Below are 25,155 nucleotides of genomic sequence, written 5' to 3'. Positions count from 1 at the left end.
TCACAAGTTTCTCATTTGTTTCAGATGCGCAAGTAAAAAAATGCCCGTTAATGCTTTTCTTTTATTCTCTGTCCTTCTTGTACTCTACATGTTGTCTTGCTGTCTGAATAAATCTTGCTGAACTGAATCTTGCTTGCCTGCTATCATCAGAACTCATTTTTTTTATAATTCCCAGATGAATCACATTCACAGCACACATTGTGAAAAGAAAAGAGCACAGGTGGAATTAATGACCTTTTCCAGCAATTATTACGCTGCAGGAATTATTACAGTTGTTACACCTGTGTTTGACGAATAAGAATGTTTGCTGTGAAAAACATCTATTTAACTTAAGTTTTATTTCGCATTTTCCACCTGGTCATGTGCGTCCCCAGCTCTCTGCAATTTCTTTACACCTCTCAAGACCCACACACTGGGCCAGCCTAAGCAATGTTTAATGTTAATATTCACTCCTGAAGACACGGTGCTTCAGGTCTACTACCAGGTATAATGTTGGTAGTATACCAGTACTATAGCACCATAAATATACTACATATATAAGCCACATGCCCAGTGTTTTTTGTCTTTTTGTGGTTGGCTGCAGCCAGGCTCTCAGAGCACCGTGAACTTACGAGAAAAGGTGCACAGCATCCGCGTGGTGCTTGATGCTCTGCTGCCGGTACTTGGAGAAATCTCGCAGCATTTCCAGTGGCTTCACACTGATGGGTATCTGATCCTTGTCTGTCCAGATCTCCACAGCGACGAGCACCACACGAGTATGTAGTTGCTCTTTGAAGATCTGCCATTGAAGCGTGCAGTGAATGGAAGGAAGAAAAAAGACAGACAGAGAGAGAGAGAGAGAGACAGAGAGAGGCAGAGAGAGACAGAAGGAACAGTACAGGGACAGGAGAACAACACTGGGTGTGAATTAGAGTCTGAACTGTCTCAGGAGGACAGACGAGGGGATGCAACACACTGGGAGCGAGGAGGTACAAGAGGAGTGTTAATGCACGTGACGAGAACACAGAGCAAACACCAGCACAATAAGGGCTAACAATAAGACAACTACAGGGCTGACTGAGGGTTCGAGAGGCGTTCTCCATTGTGACACATGAGGATGTTCAGCTGTGTCATGCTGAGTAATATATCAATGGGCGCACACTGTAAGAACAAATTTTGGAGCTATCACTGTCTCAAGTTTTGTAGACATTTGTTCATAAACCAGAAGTCAAATGTTGACAAACTGGTGGTTATCATGTTGAGTTATTCAGTCTGGACCAAAGCAGTGGGCGGACCAACTGACATTACCATCCCTAGAACCACATCATTAGCATGGCTTGTAAAAAAAACAATTAGTTGTATGTATGTAAAGCATACACTCAACATTTCTCAAAGGGTAACTAAAGAGCTTACTCACAGCATCCACAAGATTCACCACTGACTTGGCAAAATTCCTTGTGTGCTGCTTGGTCTTGTGTCGTTTATACTGCAGGGACAAAGGCAAAGGAAACAAGGCAAAGATGAATAAGGTGGAGTGACACCCACACACAGTGCTGCACACTCACTCTACTGGATTCAGAGGCACAACTCCCTATTGTGGGAAGAAGTGACAGGGGGGGAAAGGCAAAAATGGATCTGAAATATTGATGAGCTTTTATAAATATGAGACTACCACTTATGTAGTATGGAAAGGTAAAGCCGGTCACAGGCATTTAATATTGCTGCTTTGAACACATACCATACTGTGGTCACTGACAATCATGATCTCCATATATTTCATCTCTTCAAATACGCTGCGAGGCATCTGCAAAATAAAGCCACAGGCCATCAACCGTGATCAGGTAATGGAGTCTTTTATTCCAACTGCATATTTTGGAGTCCTAGTACAACCACAAGACTATACATACAGCTCTACGCTCATTAAACTCACTGTATGACAAATCAAGGGTGGGTGAACTAAACTTTGCTGCATTACTTTAGAGAGTTGAGATCAGACACTTACTGCTCGCTTTTTCCTGCGCTTCAGCCAGGACAAGTCATCCAGCTCTGAGAAGAGCTGCTCCTCCTCCACTGCGAACACACACAAGGAAACAGTGCCGCTTCAACACACATACTGTGTATTTACAAGTGGGTTTTATGCCACTGTACATTGTCATGAGTTCAGTTCCACAGGGATGTGTTTTTCTTGTGATTTTTTTCCCGTCGAAATTCCAAAATAGTTTCACTAAATTTCCCATGAAGCCCTGTGTTAAATTAATTAAACATGCTAGTCTAGAGTGAAGATGAAATGATAGAACTGAACTGCCACAACAGTTCAGGCTTTATGAAAGTAACTACCTTTAGGTCAATTTGACTATATTTATTCCACTGTAAAATGTATTCCTCTGATGTTTTCATGTTTTAACTCACCAAAACTGCATATCATAAAATGTTAAGTTGTAACTGACAATAAAAATGTGTTTTCTTGACTCCTGGCAGGCTATGTGTCCTTCGCTTAAACCTCAGGAATTACTACTAATGGCCTTGCACGTAGTTATGTGGTTGACACACGAAAGTGGAAGGAAATGTCAGGGGTCAACAGAGGTGTGGTGTTGGTCTAAGGGGGGTGAGGTTATGTAAAGTAATAGGTGACAGTGACGGACACCCTCACCCTGTTCCTCTGAATCATTGTTCCACTGAAGGGTGGCTGTTCTTCTTAATTTGTGAGGCCTTGCAGCTGTATCCTGTGGGGGAAGAGGCCATCAAGTGTTAAAAAATTGAAGAGGAGCTGGGGCAGAGGTGCTGGGGAAGGACAGTGTTCACTGGAAACTGTGAGATTTAACTTTGACCACAGCAGCAAATGAATGTATAAAACAAATGTGTGTGTCAATGGTGATGACAGCAACGCTACTACTTTGGGTTGGACAATAATCAATATTATTCTTTAAATAATGTTAAATAATATGTTTAAAGTACACTTATTAGCTTTCTTGCTGAGAGTTAGATGAGGAGATTGATACTACTATAATATCTCTCCATTAAATATGAAGCTACAGCCATTAGCCAGTTAGCTTAGCAGAACGCAAAGAATTAAAACAGCAAGAAACAGCTACTATGTCTCTCTCCAAAAGTAACAAAATCAGCCTACCAGCACCTCTAAAGCTTGCTCATCAAAATATTATATCTTGTTTGTTTAATCTATACAAAAACTGAAGTGTAAAAACAACATGTTGCAGATTGTTTCTGTAGAGTCTCCGCTGGTTGCTTGGCAACCTCACAGTGACATCAGGACTCCAGGTAGTCACTGTGTAACTCCAAGAACAAGTCTGAAATATAACATGTCAAAAATGACCTTTACAGGTGCTGTCAGGCAGATTTAAAAAAAAATCTCGGACAGAGCCAGGATGGCTGTTTCAAGTCTTTATGCTAAGCTAAGCTAGCTGACACCTGGCATATTTACTGTACAGACATGACAGTGGTATCAATCTTTTCATCTAATTCCTGGCAAGAAAGCTAACAAATGTATTTCCAAAAATGTCCAAACTATTCCTTTAATGACTTTTTATCGTTATGATCATATGATACTGTACAAATGAATAATTTTCAGGAAGTTGTAACTAATTTTTAACAAATTGTTATTGAAGCTTCTGTTTAACACATTTGAAAAGTCTAGTGTCATATAATGCATAACAGTGAAACACAGTTCACTGCTTTGAACATCAGCTTGAAAAAAATCCTTATTAATATCCTCCTGATGTACCGTCCAGCACTAATAGTGATATTAACAGTAATAATACAAAACATAAGCACTTGTTTAATATCACTTAACGAACTGAAGTCAAAATTGTGTAAATAAATATATTGAATGTTTTGCCGGTATATATTACTGCAATAGAATTAATTCAATGAATAAAAAAATCAAAATCAAAATGTCCACTTTGCAAATACTAGAACATAATCATATTTACTCAATTGCATGTTGGCATTTACTCAGGCCACATTGCATCATTATCTCATATGACTCAACTCCTTCCTCTACAGACAGGAACATCCTTGGAGTCATTAGGATATCCTTAGCTGAAAAACTAAAAAGCAGTGAATGTCGTGCACATGCGTCAGAAGGCAACGTTACGTGTGTAGCAGGGCAGAATATCTGTGTGATCCATATTTTCGTTGTCTGTGACAGAAATAACTTACGATTGAATGAGTCTGTTGTAAGGGCTCGATTAGGTACACATAGACTCCATCGTCAAACATCCCACTGCACAGCAAAGAGAGAAGAAAAGGGAGAGAAGCCAGTCGATATTGAGTCAATAGGAGCTGGGGAGCAGGGATGAGTGTATCCAGAGACATTCTGAAGACGATTACGCAGAACTCTGCTGTTCACTTACTGCAGCCCGTTGCAGGTAGATAAGGCCACACGGGAGTCATCGTTCCCCCTCACCTGGCCATGGTAGTAACAGTGCTCACCGCCCTGAGGGAAGATAAGGCAGTGCTAATGCATCACAGCAAACCCTGGGCGGAACCAACACTTTTGCTACTGGCAAAACAACACATAGAACTGTGTATACACTGACAGATCACTCAGCTTTCATCAGTTTTTACTTAATTGTTATAAGTTAGAATTTTCTAAGGATGTAACAGCTTGTCTCACAGATGCCAGTTTGCCGTATTTGCAATGCATTCCTGCAGGGAGTCATGCTTGTTAAGACGGTGAGTTAATACATTGCTGGCACTATCTGTGACTCAGCTGTCAGAAGCAGGGTGAGTAGAGGACATTCTCTCTCCCTCTCTCTCTCCCTCTCTCACTTCACCCATCCCACGCTGCACTGATACTGCAGAGTGCTTTCTCTCCCCCGTCACGTGACCAGAGCTCCAGCAGGAGGCTGCAGGGGAGCAAAAAACCCTGCTGATTCAGCGACAGTGTGCCCAGCCCATCCCTCTACCTGAATCAGCAGCAACAGCAGCAGCAGCCAGCTCTCATTCCCAGCCCTGTTTTTCCCCCTCTCTCTCTCTATCTCCTCTTTCCTTCTGTTGAAAGCCCTATCTCTCTATCTCTCTCAATCTATCACTGCCACTCTTCCTCTTGTACACTGTGTTCTTTCTGGTAGTGTGCAAGAGAAGGTTTCCTGGTTGTGTCGATTTGATTGCCAGTTTGTAGAAGGTTTAACACCGAAAGATCACAAAGAAGCTGATTCACAGGAAAACAACACTTCCCAACATCCACGCTTACATCTGTCCCTTCCTTGTGTTTCCATTGAGACAAAGCGTATTTGTACATTTTGCTTTACGGGCGATGTGCATGACTGTATAAAATAGAAACAGCAGGACACATTGTATGAAGATACCACACTGAGCCAGAAAAAACAAGGAAAAAAAACATGTATTTTAACATTTTAGTCACAACTAGAGAAAACGTTACCTTTGACAGAACAGGTTTGCCGTCCTCATAGTGGATCTCAACATAATCTGAAGACAGCAAGTCACTGAAAAAGCAGAGATTTGTGTGTGGTCAGGATGCAAGGATGTGATGCAGCGACAATAAAAAGACATCTGTTGGTCTGGTTTGTTTTTGCGATCTCTGACTCACATATTGTGGTTTAAACTAGTGGTGAGTACAGCTTAGGCTGGCTATTTTAACACTCGTCATCACTGTGCCGGGATCAGCCCGCACAAATACTCCCGTGACATCTCAAAAGCAGAGCGGAGATCTTAAATGTGGCCTGCCCTCAGGAAAATTATGATCCATTTACTCCCGTGGATAATTATTATCACAGGAAGAGGCTGCACAAGCAAGACTGCATCTGTTAAAATGAATAATCAAAAACATGTAAATAAATAGTCATAACAAGCTGCAAAGTAGAGTTATCGGAATGACAGTCATGACTGTCTCTTCCTCACATTTCCCAAATCTCTGGTTGAGAAACAGCGCACATAACAGGAACAGAAACTTTGTCTTGAAAGCTGCCAATGAGCCCTAATGTGATAAATGATTGCAAGGCCTCGGCTTCACCTTGAACACAACAGTCCTCCTGGCAGTTCCCGCTGTCTGAGTCAGCGTCCCTCACCATTACACACACTCAATCTGTTAGCTGACAGTTGACTTCAAGAGACTGCAATTTCTGCCACAATGGCGCTTTTTTTTTTTTTCTGAGTACCCTTGCAAATCAAAAACATCCTCCTCTCCACGGACATGTAGTGGCATCGCGCAGCAGAATTAAAAGCACAAAAAAAAAGCCATGATGGATCTGTCTGGTGCTGTGACATTTTTGAGTGATGCTCAGCAGCATGTGAGCAGGAAGTGCACCATTATGAGAGGAGAGTCGAAGCATGAGCGGTGTCTGAGAGATTCCTAAGTGAGGGGCTATTTTTAGCTTGACAGATGAGGCAGAGAGAGGAGAGTGGGCCACACCAGAGCGTGTTGGTGTTTGTGTAATTGTGTGTGCATATGGGTGGTGGGCAGCATTGCACAGCATGGAGGGATAGGTGCTGGAATATCAGTGTCTCAAAGTGTGTGTGTGTGTGTGTGTGTGTGTGTGTGTTTAAGCGGCAGTGTGTTTGTGTGATTGTGTGAGAGGGGAGTCCTGCCCTGAGGTCTCGCAGTCCACAGGAGTGCCACAATGCAGCAGCAGCAGTAGCAGCAGCAGAGGAAAGTGAGACAGAAATGAGGCAGAGAGGGAGGACCAAAAAACTGCAGGAGGTTCTTAAGTCTGGCGCCAGATCAAATGCAGCTCTAAATCCTGTAGCGACACACGACGCTGTCATGTCATGCTGTCAGTACCTCTGACACATGGAAATAATTTGCTTTGAAGCTAAATGAACGGAGATGCTCCGAAGAAGGGTCGGCAACACTAAAGGAAACTGAAATCCATTACAGGGAAGTTCCCATTAATGTTTTACTAAATATGTCATCCATTCATCCATTATTCTCTCGATTTATATCAACTAGATAATTTTCAGTGGTAGAAAAAACTCTCAGGTACAGTAAGAGGTGAGCAGATAAAGTAGGAGCCATTGGCAGGTTGCAGACCCATCTATATATAGACCAGTACTGTCGCAGCTATAACACCAAGCAGAATTCAAACCCCTGTTCTCACACAAAAAAAGGGTACACACTGAAGTTAGCTCATGTATCTCACAGATAACCTACAAGCAAACAGCTGGGAATCAAGGTCACACTTTTCAGCCTCCTCTACTGCCGTCACTGTATTACATGGTGGCTCCTGAATGTCTGACAATGTACAGGATAACATCTGTTAAACACATTTCACTGTGAGTGTGAGTCTTTTGAGAATGTACAAGAGGAGGAGTGTGTTCACTCCTCTTGTCCTTGTCTCTCTTAAGATACAGTGTGTTATATGTACAGTACATACTGTACATGCTGCAAACAACGTGCAGAAACACGACATGGAACAAAAGACAATTGTTCACCTCTGCTTTTTTTCCATTTCAACTGAATGAAATTCATTTAGAAAAAAGTATGCATGTTTGAGGAGAATTGAAGATATCATGGCAGAGGATGGCCCCAGTCTCTCAATGTCCTTTCTGATACATGAGCATCAACCATTAAGTAAACATCAGTCATGGTGATTCTAACACTGTCAGAAATGTAGTCTTCCAAAAACATAGATGTCAATAGTAAATTCAACATTTGCTGCTGAAATCCACACTTTATTGGCCTCTAAAGTGGCACTGAAACAATGCTCAAGCTGCGGTAAAGATGGCAGATCATCCAGAGTTTTTAATTCTGTCAACAGCGATCTAGCAGAATAAAAATCCTGGATGGAAAGTAACATGGAATGACAGTGATTTTGTGATATGAAGAGCAACCTCACAGTAACTTGGGTTGATGATGGCTCTGTTTTGAACAGCAGCAGACACTGCATACCAACACAGACTGCAAATCGTGCCAGTGTTAAGATCTAACACCACTCAGCCATGCAGATGGTATAGAATTACAATATTTTATTACAGAATCCAGCTTTAAATCACATTAAGGGGACCTGAGATTCAATTAGCTCTTTAAAGTCCTTGTACACATGCACATTAAGCCTTCACGTATGTAGACTGCCTACTCAGTGATGGGACTAAATCAATATCATTGAGTGTCCGGAGCCTAATGTCTGTGTCCAGAGCGTCATGTCTCCTGACTGGGACAGTGATCACAAGCCACAGATAATTCTGACGCAAACCAATTAAGCCTCATTAAAGATACAGGGTTTGGTTTTCCAAAAATAATCCTGTGAAACAGTTTGTCTAAAACCTGGCAGCTGAGCTAAGAACTCTCTTAGCAATTGGAGGATTCTGGAAACAAACGCGCTGACCCATTCAATTACGGTTTCTCTGATTACATTATCTTCGACCGATGCTGCATTAATCACCAAATTGAGACATAACAGTATATATAATTTGCAAAGGTTATCTACGGACGGGAACCACACATGTTGTCGTTTTTGGTTCCAGATATGACACAACACAGCTCAGAAGAGTGAGTACTTTCCACAGATATATCCAAGGCCATTTAGTCATTTTGATGCTCTGGGCCTGACTTCCACTGTCGCCTCTGACAGATTTGATCTGTTCAAAGCCAAATGACTTAATTACGTTTTAGTTTAATTCAGCTTTATTCAGTCTCTTTTATTCAGAGTAACCTGATTATTCAACCACCTTTTCCACACGATTCTACCAGTTTTCTGATTGTCAACTCTCCACTTTCAAGATAAATGCAACTATTATCAGACTTTCACATCCTGACCATGATTTTTCCACTATGATGCAATGTTTATTGTAAGTTTTTCGTTTTATTTTTTTTTTACTTTTCCTGCATCATATGGCTAACAGAACACTTTGCTTACATTGGGCCCACATTAAAATCAGTGAGCTAAATAGCTCAGCATTAAAAAATAGAATCTGCTGCATCAGAGCTTTTCTTCTTTAATGGTTTCCTTTCATATTTTAATGTTATTAACAGTGTGCTGAAGTATTTTGTAGAGAGGAATGTCTGTGTGTGTGGATCTGTTGCCTCTCTTTGATGACAGCATGAACACAAAATACTACATTCCTACTGGTTTTAACCATCTCCGCATTGAACAGCAGATACTGTTGTGATAGACAGACAACTCACTCTGACTTAAAGTTAAACCACATTCTTAAACCTTATGTCTTATAACCACAGTGGCTGAGATTTAGCTATAAAATAATAATGTAAACTAATATGTTAGAATCATATGAGCATCCAGTTAACGTGAGATGAAGTGAGGAGGACTTACGTGTTCAGTGTTAGATCCAGAACGAATCTGGCGCCAAAGGCCTCTAACTGAAAGCTGGCTTGAGCAAGATGGACTGCCTGTAGGGGGAAAAAAAGAATTTAACTTTCTGTTGGAGGAAAGCTGTAGATATAGCAGTCTGCATATCAAAAATCCTCTAGAGTCCTCTTTCGACATCATCCACAGCACAGCAAATAAAAAACAGATGTGTTGGATGTGTGACAGATGGTATTGTTCAGTTAGTATACCAGTGCTTGAGGACACACATAAAACATGTCTGTTAATGTGCTATATACTGTATGTACTGTCTGTGTCTAACACTATGTGATAAAATGATATTAAAGACGAGTAAGCAAAACCAGGGTGATGGTAAAGTTGTGAGCTGGACCTAAAGCTTAAAAGCCTTGACCACTCCTGCTATTGATCACAAGAGTATTTCCAAGAAATAACGTTCCACTGCACCCCAGTATCAATCTCCCTCGTCAATCCGCCCTCAGCGCTGGCTTACCTGGCCCTCTGTGGCTTGGTTCTTGGCCCGGGTGTCCAGATCATGGTAGGTACTCTCTGAGTCCTCATTTAGGTAGTAGATCAACCGCGAGGGGTAGGTGATCACATGCTCTACTGCATGGTGTGTTGTGTTGTCTGTAGCAGGTGCTGCAGTCGCCTGTTGCTCCAGCAGTGGTGGCACTGCGTCCCTCTCAACCTTGTCCTCTGCTCCTGGAGAAACTGCAAGAAAATCCCCACCGCACAGACATGAAAACCCTGACACAAACCTCACACACCGAGCCAGCTGTCGTCCTTTATTCATGAAACACATTGATAATACTGAGGGCAATTCTTCGGGACACAGTTCAGCAAGATTGGTTACATGCTATAGTATACTGACAGCCAAATACGACAGCTAAGCTGATTTAGAATACAGAATATAAATTGCTTCATTTCATTGAAAGGTACTTGTGATATGCTTATTGCCAAAGTGAAAAACTCTGCAGCAGATACATGCAGTGTTCATTATGCAATACTAATTCAAACAGCCTCAGACAGCTGCTGAGTATCATGCACTTCAGTCAAGAATGGTCCTTTCAATAGGTCTTAATTCAAATGAGACACTCATACATAATAAAGAGTACTATTTTTACAAGCTGAACAAAAGATGCTGAGATGTTGTAGTCTGCCCTCATACACCATCACGTTGAAGACGCCGCATACAACATATGATAGTTCCCTGCCTTCTTGAGGGGGAAACGCGAAGATGTGCACATACAATACAACGTCTGGTATCATTTTAGCCAAACACAGTAAGTGAAATATGTATTTAATAAGGTGAAAGAGATAAAAAAAAAAAAAAGCCAGAAGGCGATTTGCAATACGTACCGGATGACGCTAGTGATGGATGAAGCCAAAGCGAAAGGATGCTGACGAGCAAAGTGGCCAGAAATATCAAATGCATGATTCATATTTCATAACTGAAATATCTCAATATCAACACATCAACGCAGTGAATAGCTTGCGGCCCATCGTGGCGGGGAGGTGCCGTGCATGAGGGCTTTCTTCATGGATGCAGGAGGCACTGGGACGCTGCTGCTGCAGTAGCCGATGCTGAGGACGAAGAGGAGGAGGATGAGGAGGAGGAGGGGGGAGCAGGAAGAAGGCGGTGGCCAGGCAGCTACTGGAAGTCCTCCAGCAGACTCCTCCTCGATGGATGTGCACAAAGATGTCCTCCCTCCCTTCCAGGGCCACAGAAAGCCAGTGCAGGTGACTTCAAAGACACAATAACCAAGAAGATGAGCGGTGAGACAGGAGGACTGTATATTAATGATGATCACATGAAGGGGGGGGGGGGGGGGGGGTAGCCTCAAGAGAATATATAGATATATTTATTTTCACATTTTATGCATTTGATGCACATAAAGTAGTATGTTCCATCAAAACAGATTCTGCATTTAAATGGTCACTCCGGCCCAAGAGTCATTGTAATGGTGAGGTGAGCTGCTAAGCCATTAAAAAGTTTAATTAATGCCATACAGATGAAAATATAGATATGTATAGATAAAATATATTACAGATATTACTTTTCCACTCTGAAAGTATACATCTGTGAAGCAAATACAACAGATACAATAATAGCTGGTACACACACACAGCTGTAACTTTTAATTCTTAATAATGGCTGCCTTCATGTGTTATTGTTGGAGCTATCATTACTGTTATTGTAGTTGCACCTACGCTTTTCCTGCTATTACAAATCAAAATGTCTGCTGTGAAGAGGGCCAATTTATGAGATATTTAGTCTGTATTGGTAAAATGTTCTCTTGGCAACATTATTGTAAAAACACTGGTGTCAGTAGAGGCCCTTAAGAGCTTGATCCAAACTTTAGGAGACATTGCATGTTTGAACAGCTAATTTTAGTGCCATGGATGAGCAAGTGAATATAAAAGGAAATGAGAGTAATTCATGAATGTGCTGCTAGCTTGTTGAGGCAGTATGTGAGGAAAAGCATGAATACTGGTGCTCAAGAGATGATGATTGCTCCATTACGTTTACACTTAAGGTGCCCTATCCAGTTAGTCCTTGTATGAGACAGCAGAATATCTTCAAGAAAGACTGTGACATGGGCCATGGCTCTAATCAGGGCCTGGTATGACTTTTAGGTTTGATTGTAAGGCTACGCAGATCACACACACAAACAGAGCAACTGGAGGATGTGACAGCTCCCCCCTCAGGGCTGAATGGTCCACAGAGTGGATGAAATGGTCATTTTGGGTCGCTGGAGATGGAGACAACTGGGACAGGGCTGTCTGGTTATCTGATGAAATAAGAAGGGATGAGTTAACTGCAGTGTCCGCATGAACAGTCTAAGTCTTTGTTCAAGCTGCAGCAGTTTAGAAAAGTTGCTATTAACTTTGAATAACTTAATATGAATTAGTCTAGTGGTCAGCTGATTAAAATTATGAGATTTAAACATCATCAGTATCCTATGACCTTTAAGGTAATTCACTGTCACACAACCTGTAGTAACTTTCACTTCTTGTTCAAGATATAAAGGGTAAATCCACAATGATTCACGCAGAGCAGAAAGCTGAAATGTTCAATCTGAAAAGAAGTTCTGGCTATGCTTCACAGATGTTTTATCTTTGACTCTTATGACATCGCTGATTTGGGTGTGGACGAGGGAGCTATTTGTTAGTGTAGCAGTAGTTTATATCAACTGCAGCCCTTATCTGTGATTAAGCGGAAAAGTAGCTATATTTTGTAAAAACAGCTGCTGAAGACACTCTAAAGAACCAGCATTCCTTGCTCATGTTACTTCTAATGCACAATGTGTACAATGTCATCTGTCAAGTCGGAGATGGGCTTGAGGCTTCAGATTTGTTCATTTTTAACAGAAAGCCTGTTTTGCAAACTGGAGACATGAAGTTTTAAAAACATGCGGGGGTCTAAAAAAGGAGGCTAAGTGTAGGATCAAGTACTTTTGAGCCTCACCCATTTTTGAAAAGTCAGGATATCTCGGCCTCTGCTGCAGCAATTTGGACCCTTCTTTCTTGAATCTGTCACCTTCTCCCACACCTCCATGGAAGCCTGTTACTCATTTGCTGGAGCCTCCCCATTAACCATACCTGATATAGTGGCTGCCATGCATGGATAATGTAGAGATAAATAATTTAAAAAGGCACTTTGGTTTTACACATGACGGTTAGTTTACTCATTCAGCCTGTAAAAACAGTTGTATAATGTCCTCTGTGGCTTTACCAAGTCTGAGAAAATAACCACTGATGATGTCATTGGGGATTTTCTTGGCTTGGGTGTGCAGACTCCAAAATTAACTGAAAGCCTGTGTTACATGGAATTGGAAAGACATGGGTCATGTACCAGGCAAGTAGGACCTAACGACAGACACTATTGAGTTGCATGATGGAAAATGTAGTATTTTTATGTACTATGTAGTAGTAGTAATGTAATTATTATTTTTTATGACCTGCTGCATCAATTTGGACCTAAAATTTTTCCCCTTTTCTCCAAGTCTTACAACTTTATGGAAGCACAATTCTAAATCACCCCTTTCAAAAAAAACATAACTGCACATAATTTTCCAGACCAGTCTAATTTGTGTCTGGGTTGAAATAACGCTGGATTTAGAAAGTTGTTCTATCAAACATTATAAAGTCCAGTCAAGCCTATTTGCACATCCAAATTCAGCCTATGATGAGCCTATCATCCATGAATAAAATAAGTCTACAATATAATCATACACAATCCTCTTAATATATAAACCTTCATAAATCAAATTGTCTCAGAATTACATAAATATACTTAAAGTGCACAATTCACAAATCATACATACAAACACAGCAAATAAACTTCAGCGTTACATTCACCAACCAAGGAACCTTTACCTTAAAGACTAGAAACATAAATTGCTGTTGACATGAACATGAACCAATAAATCTGTCAAGCAGAGCGGGCCTGCATATTAATGCTGCATGTAATAACATAAAGAAACATATGAAGGTCACAGCACTAACATGTAACATGTTACATTATATGATAGTGTCAGTGCACTATGAGGGTCATTGCACTGTCTCAAGTCTATCCTCTTTTAATGAGCACCAAGCAACGTGTTAGAGGAAAGCAAATGAAGAAGTGAGAGAGGCAGCAACAGCCCCTGAATAAATTTCCCCTGAGTTGGCCCTTCCTACTGAAGCAGTTGGTGCTTTTGGGAGAGAGAGAGAGAGAGAAAAAAAATCTGCTGTATGTCAACAAAAAAAAATCTGCAGCATTCAAACCCTTCCCGTTTATTCAGTGAGGGAAGGAGCGTGCGTTGAGGGTTTACCCAGCTTGTTATGAAAAGCAGCCGCAGCTCGTCTGAATGAAAGCATTCTTCTTCGTGCGGGTGACCAATAACTTCTCTTCATTCTGTGGTCCATGTATGACGCGTCAGCCAGGCGCGCCCACTGCACATCTCAACTCCTCTGTGCACCCCCTAACTGGAGTTTAGTTTGGATGGACTCAACAGAAAGACAGACTACACAAGCCGCAGAAAGACTTTAAGGACTGGCTAAAGGACTAGCAGTCACTTTGATGCGAGAGCTGTCGATGTTTTGATCCAGAAAACTGATAAAAGGAAGCGCTGCACTTTTGGGTAAGCAATGCGCTCCCTTTCAAATCCTAAGAATGCACTCCGTCTTTATACACACTGTCAATAGTGTGTATGTGGCACTTTTGTGCCATGATTTCAGTGATCTCTGATTTGAAAGGCTATATTAGTTTTTATAATCTCTCTGTATTGTTTACTGAGATGTTAATATAGACTATAATGAGTACTTCTTTATTTGTCGTTTGCAGTTGTTTTTGTTTGAGTTGCTGTCTAGTCTAACTGATGTGTTTCCAATAGTTTTTTATGGCAAACTCACAGATTGTTGCCATATTTTTTTTTTATCCATGTTTCTTTTTTTCTCGTTAAAAATGAGGTTCAAGTCCCATTCTTCTGGCAGTTGGCTAGATGTTTCCTAAAACACTTGTTTTTCTATTGTTTACAGAAATACCTACAGGAGACTTCTACCTCTATCTTTTTGATTTGTCGATAACACTAATTGTGCATTCAGCAATTTGTCTGTTATTTTTGTTAGAGTAATTGTCAAGTCTACTTTTTCCAACATAGTTTCATGTCAAAGTCACAGATACCTGCCTGATTACTACACCATGTTTCTTTTTTCTCTTAAAGGTGCAAATCCTATTCCTATTGTTGTTCTGGTTGTTTTGAATAGCTTAAACCTTCCTGTTCCTTATATTTTTTTACTTACATTTCTGTTTTCCAGTTTCCTACTAGCCTTTATTTGTAAAGTATTGTTGTATATTTGTATTTGTAATGAGTACTAGAAATAGGTAAATAAAAAAATCTATGACATAAACACTGACCTCAGACCACAGATTGACGGTAAATGTATTTTTTATCTAACTTGAGTACAAGTTGTAGCTTTTCTGGCATTGATGATGATACTAAATTGCTGATATGTGCAAAAATATAAACTTGCCTTGTTGGTGATGGCCTTGGTATTTTTCTTTCTGTTCTGACATTAAAATTGAGCCTCTACATGTATAAGTTGTGTAACAGTATGTGTCAGTCTTTCCACAGTCTCTTACCAAATAACAAACAAAGTGAATCATACTAGGAGGGCTCTTTCTGCCTCATCTGTGGGGCATCTCACCGTCCACATTCATGAACTCAGGGGATGTTGACACTATGTTGCAGGATTTCTCAGGAACACACCCAGCCCTAACAGTTACACAGGAAGTGAATGATTGGGAAGAAGAACGGGACAGGCAACTGGATCCCTTTTGGAGAGCAGCCCAGCAGGATAACAAAAAGTGTGGGGTGAGAATTTCTGGTAGAAGTTGATTATAACATATTTGAGATTCTTTAAGTCGCTGTGTTTACAGATTACCTTAAAGGAATGCATCTTATCATCAAATTTCCCTTCCTGCAGATAACTACAAAATAATGGGTGACTCCAGCGAGGACTACGGAAACTACACCTATGAATATTACCTAGAGTATGGCGACTTGGAAGAAATTAAAGCAGAGCACAGCCAGAGGGAAGCTACGCACATTATCTCAGTGGTCGTCTACATTGTTTCCTTTGTGCTCGGCCTGATTGGAAATGGAATCGTCATCTGGGTGACAGGCTGTAAAAGCAAAAAGACTGTCAACAGTGTTTGGTTGCTCAATCTAGCAATCGCAGACTTTGTATTTGTGCTTTTTCTACCCTTCTACATTGATTACATACTGCGGGACTTCCACTGGGACTTTGGTGCGATCATGTGTAAGATTAACTCATTTGTGTCTGTGATGAACATGTACGCCAGTGTACTTTTTCTCACAGTGCTCAGTATAGACAGATATGTTTCTCTGGTCCACCTTAACTGGTCTCAAAGGTATCGCACTGTAGAGAGAGCCTGGGTGATATGTGGTTGCATATGGGCGCTAGCTGCCGCCTTGAGCTGTCCTGCACTGATCTTTCGCGACACCATGCAGGTACATGACAAGATTGTGTGCTTCAACAACTTCCATGCACAGGACGCACACACGGCAGCTGTAAGACACATTATAATAGTGGTCATCCGTACCACTGTGGGCTTCCTTCTGCCGTTTACTGCTATATGTGTGACAGGCATACTTCTGACAATCAAAGTGAATCGATCTCAGGGCTCAGTTCGCCTGTCTAGCTTCTCCAAAACAGTCTCGGCAGTGATTCTGGCCTTCTTTTTATGCTGGGCTCCTTTTCACACTTTCAGCTTGATGGAGTTATCCATACATTCCTCATTTTACTTACATTACATACTGAAAACTGGCTTTCCTTTGGCCACCAGCTTAGGTTTTTTTAACAGCTGCATTAACCCCCTGCTCTATATGCTCCTGGGCAAAAAGGTTCGTCATATCCTGAAGCGTGCGTGCCTGGATATCACAAAGAGCTCACTAAGAGAGTTCAGCCAGTCAATCTCTGCCACTGAAATTGAGACTGTGCCAGGGATTCCTCAGGACAGTTCACCGGATGAGCCCTTTGAGTCGTCAAAGCTATGATCGCAATCATCCACGGACTCTCGTAGTTGTCCATGAAAAATATGAGGGTGAGACTGGCTATAATTTGGGCGTAAATGTGGAGGATTATCGTAGCTGTTCTTTCCAGCTGTAGGGTTAAGATTTTCCTATTTTGTTTCATTTGGACGGAGTTATGCCCACTTCAACCGACAATTACTCTCGATGGAAAAGTATGCACATGCTCCATGCACACTGAGTTTGTATCTTTCCATTTATTTTTCTGTTGCATAACCTGCAGAAAAAGAGGCAAAATGAAAATTAGAGCTGAAATAGTCAATTAGTTGATCGACAGATAATTAATCAGCAATGATTTTGGTAATCAGTTCATTTTTTACATAATTTTTAAAATAAAAATGTTCTGCTTTCAGCTTCTCAGTTGTAAGGATTTGCTAATAACTGTTGGTCAGATAAGAAGTGATCAACATTTTACACTATTTTTTTTATAAACTTAGAAGATAATTGATAAATTAATCAATATTGAAAATGTTACAGTCCTAAATGAAATGCATCTTACATATATACAGAATTTTTTATTGTACTCTTTTGAACAAAGGGCATCTGCTCACTAATGCACAATAGGCTACTCTGCTTAAAGATGAGATATGACGCAGATATCTAATTGTAGTCAACATTGTTATGTTTTTGTACATTTTTATACTGGCTGCTAGAATCACCTATTAATGTATTTTAAGATTTTTAACCAGCTGAGGGTTGTATAAATGTTTTATTATAATATATTCCAATTAAATAGCATATAATTAATGTGTTTTTCTGAACACATAACTGTACCTTGTTTGAGTGTCTTCCTTGCATTGTTTGACTTGATGTTATAAAAGCCTGTAACCTTATTAAAGAGTTGGCCTTGAGTTTCATGTACACACAGATGAGATTTCCAGGGGGGATTGACACACGCTTGATGTAAATTCAGATGTGCTTTTCCTTTCTTTTCCTGAGGGCCTCTTTACAATTTCAGCCATTTCCTGTTATTTCCTACTGGTGAACTCTGACTTATCGTGGTTATCACTGTTGGGTTAGTTAGCATCCTGTGACTGGAAAGTTGCCGATATGAAAATGCAAACAGTTGGAAGCAAATATTGTACCGTTCTTCAACAACAACAGTCAGCACGCTCTTGTTTAAGTATGCTCATCTTTATGTATAAAAAACTTTAGTGGACCTGTAACTCTCTAGACTGTTTCTTTTAAGACATGTACTCTTGAAAGTGATCCATTATATGCTGAAAAAAGGAATAATCCATGATTGACATCTTAAATCTGAGTTTTTCCCTCATATTGTCCTTCCAAAGGGCCACCAGATAAATCTGAGGGATCGTGAGATGATTAATGGGAGAGGAAAGAAGAAAAAACAAAGTTCTGATACACAAATCTGTCTTCAGTTTTGGCACTTATTCTATAATCTTTGAATTGTGGTGAAATATTGGATAATTTGAACATTTATTGAATTGAAACCATGTGAGTATTTTAGAGAGAAAAATCAGTATTTGGTGGAGCTGTTAACAACTCAGACATCTGATATGTGACCCCGACCACACACTGCTTTTTGTAAAAGCCAAAAAGGTTGGAAACCACTGATTTCATCTTTAACAATGTGTTGTGCTTGTCATATTAACCATTGTGTCAAATCTTCATCTGAAAAGTAACTAAAGCTGTTAAATAAAAGCATTGGGGTAGAAAATACAATATTTCCCTCTAAAATGTAGTAGAGTGGAAGTATAAACTAGCATAAAAAGGAAATATCCAAGTAAAACACAAGTACCTCAAAATTGTACTTAAGTACACTACTTGAGTAAATGTACTTAGTTAACGTTAAATTACCCTCCACCACTGAGTACATGCTTTAAGCGTTAGGTTAGTGTTGAAAACCTGCACCATTAGATCAGCATTTACAGAAAAGTAGCCTTCCAATGAGGATTATGGTATACAGAATGGATTACTTAATCCGTGACGCAGCAGAAAAGACGGTGCGCAATCTGCGTAGTAGGCAGTCTCATGAGAACACTGGCGAGGTAAGTGCCCTCATCAATACACATTGTTTGGCATGTAACGTTAGATAATTTATAGTATTGCCTTACTCTACCATTAAACGAACGTTTGAAATGTGTGGTTAAATCAGAATAAACTAGAGAAGCATTTACCGTTAGTTAGTCCGTTGACGTTAACGTTACGTGTGTTACGTTAGCTTGTTTGTAAGAAACTATGTTAAAATGGTGGTTTTTAGATTTAACGTTTCAGTCGATATTTATCACTAAGCAACGATGGAATATGACGACAATGTCGCGAGCCGACACAGTTAGCATCATGTCATATATCAACCTTTGCTAGCTTTGCTGTCAACATTAGCTTTGCGCATCATTTGGCCAGTTAGCTCTTGTTTGTGTGAGAGTTCGTTACATTTCTATCTTGACGTGGGGTTGTCAAAAACGTGAAATATTCAGTTATACCTGTAAAGCATTGTACATTGCATCCTGAAATGTTTAGACACGCTGTTTTAAACATGCCGCAGCAGCCTCAGCTCACTAACGTTGCTTTTGTTATTGTTTTGGTAATCGTGTGAGGGCTGCACGGTTCGCCATATATCAGCTATAATGATCTTAAATAGTTGTTTGTTGGAAATAAGTCAACTAGTAGAGATGAACCTTACAGATAATGTGCCTTCCTGCCTCTTTTACAGCATGTTGCGTTTGCCTGTTGTGAGCCGGAGTCTTTTTCCAGCAGCAATTACCAAAAGAGGCGCTGCTGCAACTAACAATGGTAACAATATGCCACTTCATCAGCTGATCAATTGGCCGTGCCTTCGTTATTCACAATATGTGTCTTGTATTTCTGCAGAATAGCCAGTTTGTTTGTTGTGTACAAGCACTAAATTTGTCAAAGCCTAGAAGCCTTGTCACTTTGCTCCACTGATGGATTACAGTCAGGATTACAGATTTGCCAGCTACCACATTTGGTGCCAGGCTGTTGCTGGCTCAATTTAGTCAGTTGTGTCAGTAACTTGTCATTACTGTGAAACACCATGAATTCATAGTAATATGCAGTGATTTCTTTATTAAAATTACCCGTAACAGTCCTTGTATGAAAGAAGTGTTGCATAAAACTGTCTTCTGTCTGTGCTGTAAGTCCGCGCTGCAGCCACAGCAACAGCAGCCGCCAGTAACCTTGTGGAGGTGTTTGTGGATGGGATCCCTGTCATGGTGGAGCCAGGGACCACTGTGTTACAGGTAACATGGCAAATTCATGGATTCTGTGTGCTGAATAATGTAGCTAATTTGTTGATATATTGAGTCATAATATCTCTCGTCCTAGGCATGTGAGAAAGTAGGCATGCAGATTCCTCGCTTCTGCTACCATGAGCGCCTGTCAGTTGCTGGAAACTGTCGCATGTGTCTTGTGGAGATAGAGAAAGTTCCTAAGGTATGTTTTTTTGTTGTCTTATTTAGGTAGATATGCAAATCTTTAAGTCTAGTATTTCTTTGTTAATTTTAAATATTTGAAGGCAGGGCTACGCCTAATTATTATTATATTTTAAATCCTCCAGCCAGTGGCAGCTTGTGCTATGCCAGTCATGAAGGGCTGGAACATTTTAACCAACTCTGACAAAACAAGGAAGGCCAGGTAGGTTCACCCTTAAAATTAAAAGTCATTGCAGGCTTTGTGGTGTACTGATGATGATGTAGTTGGGTTGTAAAGTTAACATTGTTCTATAATTACACCTAATTGTTTAACAGGCAGTGATATGATATTTTTGTGGGAGAATGGTCACTTGTATTTCTATTATGTTAGGTAACCTGAAACAATTAAATTCAAAATTGTTGTTTAATCTTACACAGAGAGGGTGTGATGGAGTTCCTACTGGCTAACCACCCATTAGATTGTCCAATTTGTGATCAAGGGGGAGAATGTGATCTACAGGTAAATCAAAAATAGTAGTTTTGAAAATCACCACCTCCATTGTAGATGTGTTCCTCATATGCCTGTTAATCAGCTTGATTGCATATATGACAGACATGGTTTTGTTTGTAAGATTTATTAAGAAGACTGAAAACCGTTTTTTGTTTAAAGGACCAGTCCATGCAGTTTGGCAGTGACAGGAGCCGCTTCACAGAGAGCAAAAGAGCTGTGGAGGACAAGAACATTGGCCCACTCATCAAAACCATTATGACTCGTTGTATCCAGTGCACTCGCTGCGTGCGGTGAGTCACGCTTGACATCTACAGTAGATGCGGTTGTAAATTTCAAAGTGTAACTAAATGCGACATTTGTATTTCACTTTTACAGCTTTGCCAGTGAGATTGCTGGTGTGGAGGACCTGGGCACCACAGGCAGAGGCAATGACCTGCAGATTGGGACCTATGTGGAGAAGATGTTCATGTCGGAGTTATCTGGGAATGTTATTGATATATGCCCAGTGGGGGCCCTGACCTCTAAACCATATGCGTTCACTGCTCGCCCTTGGGAGACCAGGTTTTTGGATTGTGCTCTACATTATGATCAGCTTTTTGGTGTCAAAGGTTATTTTTTTACACTCATGTTATCTCTTTGGTTTTCAACAGGAAGACTGAATCCATTGATGTTCTGGATGCTGTCGGTAGTAACATTGTTGTGAGCACTCGCGGCGGTGAGGTGATGAGAATCCTTCCTCGTATTAATGAGGATATTAACGAGGAGTGGATCTCAGACAAAACCAGGTTCCTTACCACACAAAGTTCCTTCACATATGTGTGTATGATCTTTGAATCACTGCTGAACTCTCACTCGCTTCCTTCCTGACAGGTTTGCCTATGATGGACTTAAGCGGCAGAGACTTACCCAGCCAATGGTGAAAAATGAGTCTGGACAGTTGGTGCCCACAACCTGGGAAGATGTGCTGACTCGAGTTGCTGGAGCAGTATGTAATTTATGATGATTAAGCTTTTCCTAACAGCATATGGTTAAATTGCAACCTGTGATGTCAACCCCGGGCTTCCCTGAATAGCATCTGTTTGATTTGACAGCTGCAAGGAGTTGCAGGACATGATGTTGCGGCTGTTGTTGGAGGCTTGGTGGACGCAGAGACTCTCATTTCCCTGAAAGACTTGCTGAACCGTTTGAATAGTGACAACCTGTGCACTGAGGAGGTGTTCCCCATCACTGGAGCAGGGTAAGAACATACAGGGAGGAAAACTGATACTGGTACAAAGCAGATTTTATGTGAGGTTCCTTATTTTGACCTTGGCTTTTTTTTAGAACTGATCTGCGTTCAAGCTATCTTCTTAACACTGGGATTGCTGGCATTGAGGAAGCTGACCTGCTGCTTCTGGTTGGGACTAACCCACGCTATGAGGCTCCTCTTTTCAATGCACGAATCAGAAAAAGGCAAGGGAAATACAGTATCTCTGACTGTTGAAAAATGTTGAAATCTTAGGAATGTTAAGTAAAAATGTCTGTTGTTTAATATGAACTTGCCTCTCGGTTTTAGTTGGCTTCACAATGAGCTGCAAGTGGCTCTAGTGGGAAGGGAGGTGGATTTAAGTTATACCTATGACCATCTTGGGGAGTCTGCCAAGGTTCTTCAAGAAATAGCGTCAGGAACTCACCCATTCTCTCAGGTAACATTCAAGCACTCTTGTCATACAATGAATGTTATTAATCAACTTGAATGTCCCTTCCCAATTTTGTTTATTTATCTCGCCTTGCAGGTCTTGGCTAAAGCAAAGCATCCTGTTGTTGTTGTTGGCAGCAGTTGCCTGCAAAGAGAAGATGGGGCTGCGATAATGGCCGCTGTGTCAACTATTGCGCAGAATGCTCGTGTCAGCAGTGAAGTGGAAGAAACCTGGAAAGTTCTCAATGTGCTTCACAGGTCATTGTCTTCGAAAATTAGGGGGGAAGTCGTCAATAGCATTACAGTTGTCAATGGGGATGTTTACTGTAATATATGCTGTGCTGTTTTGCTGCGTCCTCAGGGTCGCCAGTCAAGTGGCTGCGCTTGATCTTGGGTATAAGCCAGGAGTGGAGGCTATCCGAAAGAACCCACCGAAAGTTCTGTTCCTTCTAGGAGCTGATGCCGGCTGCATTACTCGCCAAGACCTTCCAAAGGATAGCTTCATAATTTATCAAGGTCAGCTGTTTTACTTCACAGCAGCAAAAGCTCTACTGTAGCATCTCTCATCTGCATACACTTATGTATAGCATCTGAGAAAGGAGGTGTAATTCTTGACAAATAATTCACAGAAAGAAGAAAACTTGAAATGAGTGAAGAAACATAACAAATGCAGAGGCTTCCATACCAATTGAATGACCACTCGACTGAGGTCGAGCATATAGGGAAGCTCATAACACTGTGTCAGACATAGAACAGATAGCAGCTTAACACAGGACTGGCACAACAGACTATATACGTAAATTTACACAATATTTACAGACAGTATATACATTGACATGACATTTAAAATGCAGGTGCATCAGGCAGGGATTATTGCAAAGATTATTGCAGGGTCCTTATGGCAGTGGGAAAGAAGCTGTGTTTGATGAGTATTAAAATTATGTGAATCATATACTTTGGCTTTCACAGTAACCAGATCTTAACTCAATTGAACACCTGTTGGAGATTTTGGACTTTGTGTTAAACAGCAAACACAAAATGAGTGAATTCCCTCCAGTTGAGCTGCAGAAACTTGTACAATCTATCCCAAGGAGCATTGAAGCTGTTCCAGTGGAACTTTATGTTGGTTTTTCCTTTGTCATCCATCTGTATATGTTTTGTTAACTTTAATATAAGTGGTCCGTGTTGTAATTTCCCAGGTCACCACGGTGATGTTGGTGCACCAATGGCTGATATCATAATTCCTGGAGCTGCATATACTGAAAAATGTAGCACCTATGTGAACACCGAGGGCCGTGCCCAGCAGACCAAAGTGGCTGTGACTCCTCCAGGCATGGCCAGGGAGGACTGGAGGATCATCAGAGCCATATCTGAGGTGAACTATAATACTAGATGCCCATGTTGTAATAAATAATAAGAAATGAGACCAAATGCTGAGTATTTTTCTGTCCTCATTTAAGCTTGCTGGAGTGACTCTGCCCTATGACACCCTTGATGAAGTGCGTGAGAGACTGGCAGAGGTTTCTCCAAATCTGGTGCGATATGATGACGTTGAGGAGGCCAACTACTTTAAGCAGGCTAATGAACTGTCTAAGGTAAGCTGTTATCTTCCTTCAGCATCTGTTTAGTTTGTTATAGAAAAGGCACTATAAAAGTATTATTTTTAGTTTAGCTTATTGAATTTGCTCCGCGCTGTTCTCCATGATGATGGTGATATGTGGTTTATCTCTTTCAGGCAGTGAACCAGGCTGTCCTAACTGAACCTTTAGTCCCTCCACAGATTACTGTGAAAGACTTCTATATGACAGGTGGGCCACTAGTACTCAATTCAAGTGTCTCTCCTTTGACCAAACCTGGTGTAAATGAAATTAGTGAAAGCAAAAACAAAATTTACATAAAACAAGAACATGTTTCATAACAACAACAACAAATTGAAATCATGAGATTACACAGACAAAGGCTTTGGTGTTGGAAAAAAAAGTTCGATTTTAAAGATCACAGAGAAAGGGTAGATGTAATTTTAAGATTTTTTATCCAGGTAATTGAACTTCTAAATATGCAAATTTTAAATCTGCTCTCAACCTTTATCCACAGATCCGATAAGCAGAGCCTCCCAGACGATGGCCAAGTGTGTGAAAGCCGTCAAAGAGGGAGCACAAGCTGTAGACGAGCCTGCCATATGCTAAATATGCTAAATAATCTAAAATCAATGCACAATGAAAGTCTTGAAAAAGAAAAAATGATACGCACAACTCCTGTATTTGCACATTCCTAGAAACACACTTACTTGCAATTGTGTTTTATTATACCAGCTGTTTTCCTATAGTAGATGCCTCATCATCTATACACATTATACACTGTACTAACCTGCTGAAACTTGTGTTTGTGATACTTGCAGAATCAAGACGTAAGCTTAGGTTTACCAAAACTCCAGAGATGCACCTTACCAGTTTATGTTTGCACTTGTTAGGGCATTCACATTTTAGGAGGTGTGACCAAAGGTTTAAAATGCTCCAAAGTACAATCTAGTATCTTGTCTTCCTGTAAAAAAAAAAAAAAAAAAAAAAAACTAGTATTAAAAGTGTTAAATTATATTTTCCTAAATTCTGTGGTATATTGCAAGTGTAGCTATCTGTAAGTATGATATTTAATAAACCAGTTTTCTGTAGCAAGCCTAATGAATCTTTGCAAACCCTCTCTTTAAGTTTGTGCTCTTTTTTTTTTTTTTTTTTTTTTT

At 40.5% G+C, this 25,155-nt stretch overlaps 3 protein-coding genes across 7 annotated transcripts in view; 2 read left to right on the top strand and 1 right to left on the bottom strand.

Annotated features, from left to right (window-relative positions):
* Positions 1–19,551, bottom strand: part of LOC122992131 (disintegrin and metalloproteinase domain-containing protein 23) — a 31,181-nt gene extending 11,630 nt beyond the window's left edge. For 2 of the 4 annotated variants that reach the window (XM_044365745.1, XM_044365748.1), the window contains exons 1-12: positions 18,976–19,026; positions 10,599–10,983; positions 9,733–9,950; positions 9,228–9,304; positions 5,381–5,444; positions 4,350–4,432; positions 4,156–4,219; positions 2,630–2,702; positions 1,982–2,049; positions 1,718–1,783; positions 1,397–1,465; positions 612–778 (exon numbers count right to left, since the gene is read on the bottom strand). In XM_044365745.1, coding sequence (XP_044221680.1) covers positions 612–778; positions 1,397–1,465; positions 1,718–1,783; positions 1,982–2,049; positions 2,630–2,702; positions 4,156–4,219; positions 4,350–4,432; positions 5,381–5,444; positions 9,228–9,304; positions 9,733–9,950; positions 10,599–10,674 — 1,025 coding nt within the window. In that variant the 5' untranslated portion in view covers positions 10,675–10,983; positions 18,976–19,026. Of the gene's footprint in view, positions 1–611; positions 779–1,396; positions 1,466–1,717; positions 1,784–1,981; positions 2,050–2,629; positions 2,703–4,155; positions 4,220–4,349; positions 4,433–5,380; positions 5,445–9,227; positions 9,305–9,732; positions 9,951–10,598; positions 10,984–11,907; positions 12,032–18,975; positions 19,036–19,481 lie in introns of those variants that run through there. The other 2 variants (XM_044365746.1, XM_044365747.1) reach the window with 2 other exon arrangements.
* cmklr2 (chemerin chemokine-like receptor 2) lies at positions 13,915–17,996 on the top strand. Its single transcript, XM_044365754.1, has 3 exons — positions 13,915–14,365; positions 15,476–15,598; positions 15,711–17,996. Exon 3 carries the CDS (start codon positions 15,725–15,727, stop codon positions 16,802–16,804), a length of 1,080 nt encoding a protein of 359 aa, XP_044221689.1. The 5' UTR covers positions 13,915–14,365; positions 15,476–15,598; positions 15,711–15,724; the 3' UTR covers positions 16,805–17,996.
* Positions 18,744–25,100, top strand: LOC122992132 (NADH-ubiquinone oxidoreductase 75 kDa subunit, mitochondrial-like). 2 transcript variants are annotated; one of them, XM_044365749.1, is made up of 19 exons: positions 18,744–18,846; positions 19,512–19,591; positions 19,958–20,058; positions 20,144–20,251; positions 20,376–20,452; positions 20,668–20,749; positions 20,900–21,030; positions 21,116–21,301; positions 21,391–21,525; positions 21,611–21,725; positions 21,832–21,977; positions 22,064–22,192; positions 22,296–22,425; positions 22,516–22,676; positions 22,780–22,934; positions 23,618–23,793; positions 23,879–24,013; positions 24,154–24,226; positions 24,513–25,100. In XM_044365749.1, the coding sequence occupies exons 1-19, from the start codon at positions 18,830–18,832 to the stop codon at positions 24,602–24,604; spliced, it is 2,229 nt and encodes a 742-aa protein (XP_044221684.1). In that variant the 5' UTR covers positions 18,744–18,829; the 3' UTR covers positions 24,605–25,100. The 2 variants fall into 2 exon arrangements, with proteins under 2 accessions (XP_044221684.1, XP_044221687.1); XM_044365752.1 differs by lacking the exon at positions 18,744–18,846 and adding an exon at positions 19,125–19,216.
* The last annotated feature ends 55 nt before the right edge of the window (positions 25,101–25,155 follow it).

Source organism: Thunnus albacares, chromosome 11, assembly GCF_914725855.1.
Source record: "Thunnus albacares chromosome 11, fThuAlb1.1, whole genome shotgun sequence".
Classification (NCBI taxonomy): Eukaryota; Metazoa; Chordata; class Actinopteri; order Scombriformes; family Scombridae; genus Thunnus; species Thunnus albacares.
The sequence above is the reverse complement of the archived record's forward strand: the minus strand, read 5'-3'. Positions and strand labels throughout refer to the sequence as shown.

Bases quoted from the DNA above. Each gene is read 5' to 3' on its own strand.
- cmklr2 (XM_044365754.1), top strand. From the start codon at position 15,725: ATGGGTGACTCCAGCGAGGACTACGGAAACTACACCTATGAATATTAC.
- LOC122992132 (XM_044365749.1), top strand. The intron at 21,978-22,063 runs GTAAGAACATAC...GCTTTTTTTTAG, and splicing joins TTCCCCATCACTGGAGCAGG to AACTGATCTGCGTTCAAGCT. The intron at 23,794-23,878 runs GTGAACTATAAT...TCCTCATTTAAG, and splicing joins TCATCAGAGCCATATCTGAG to CTTGCTGGAGTGACTCTGCC.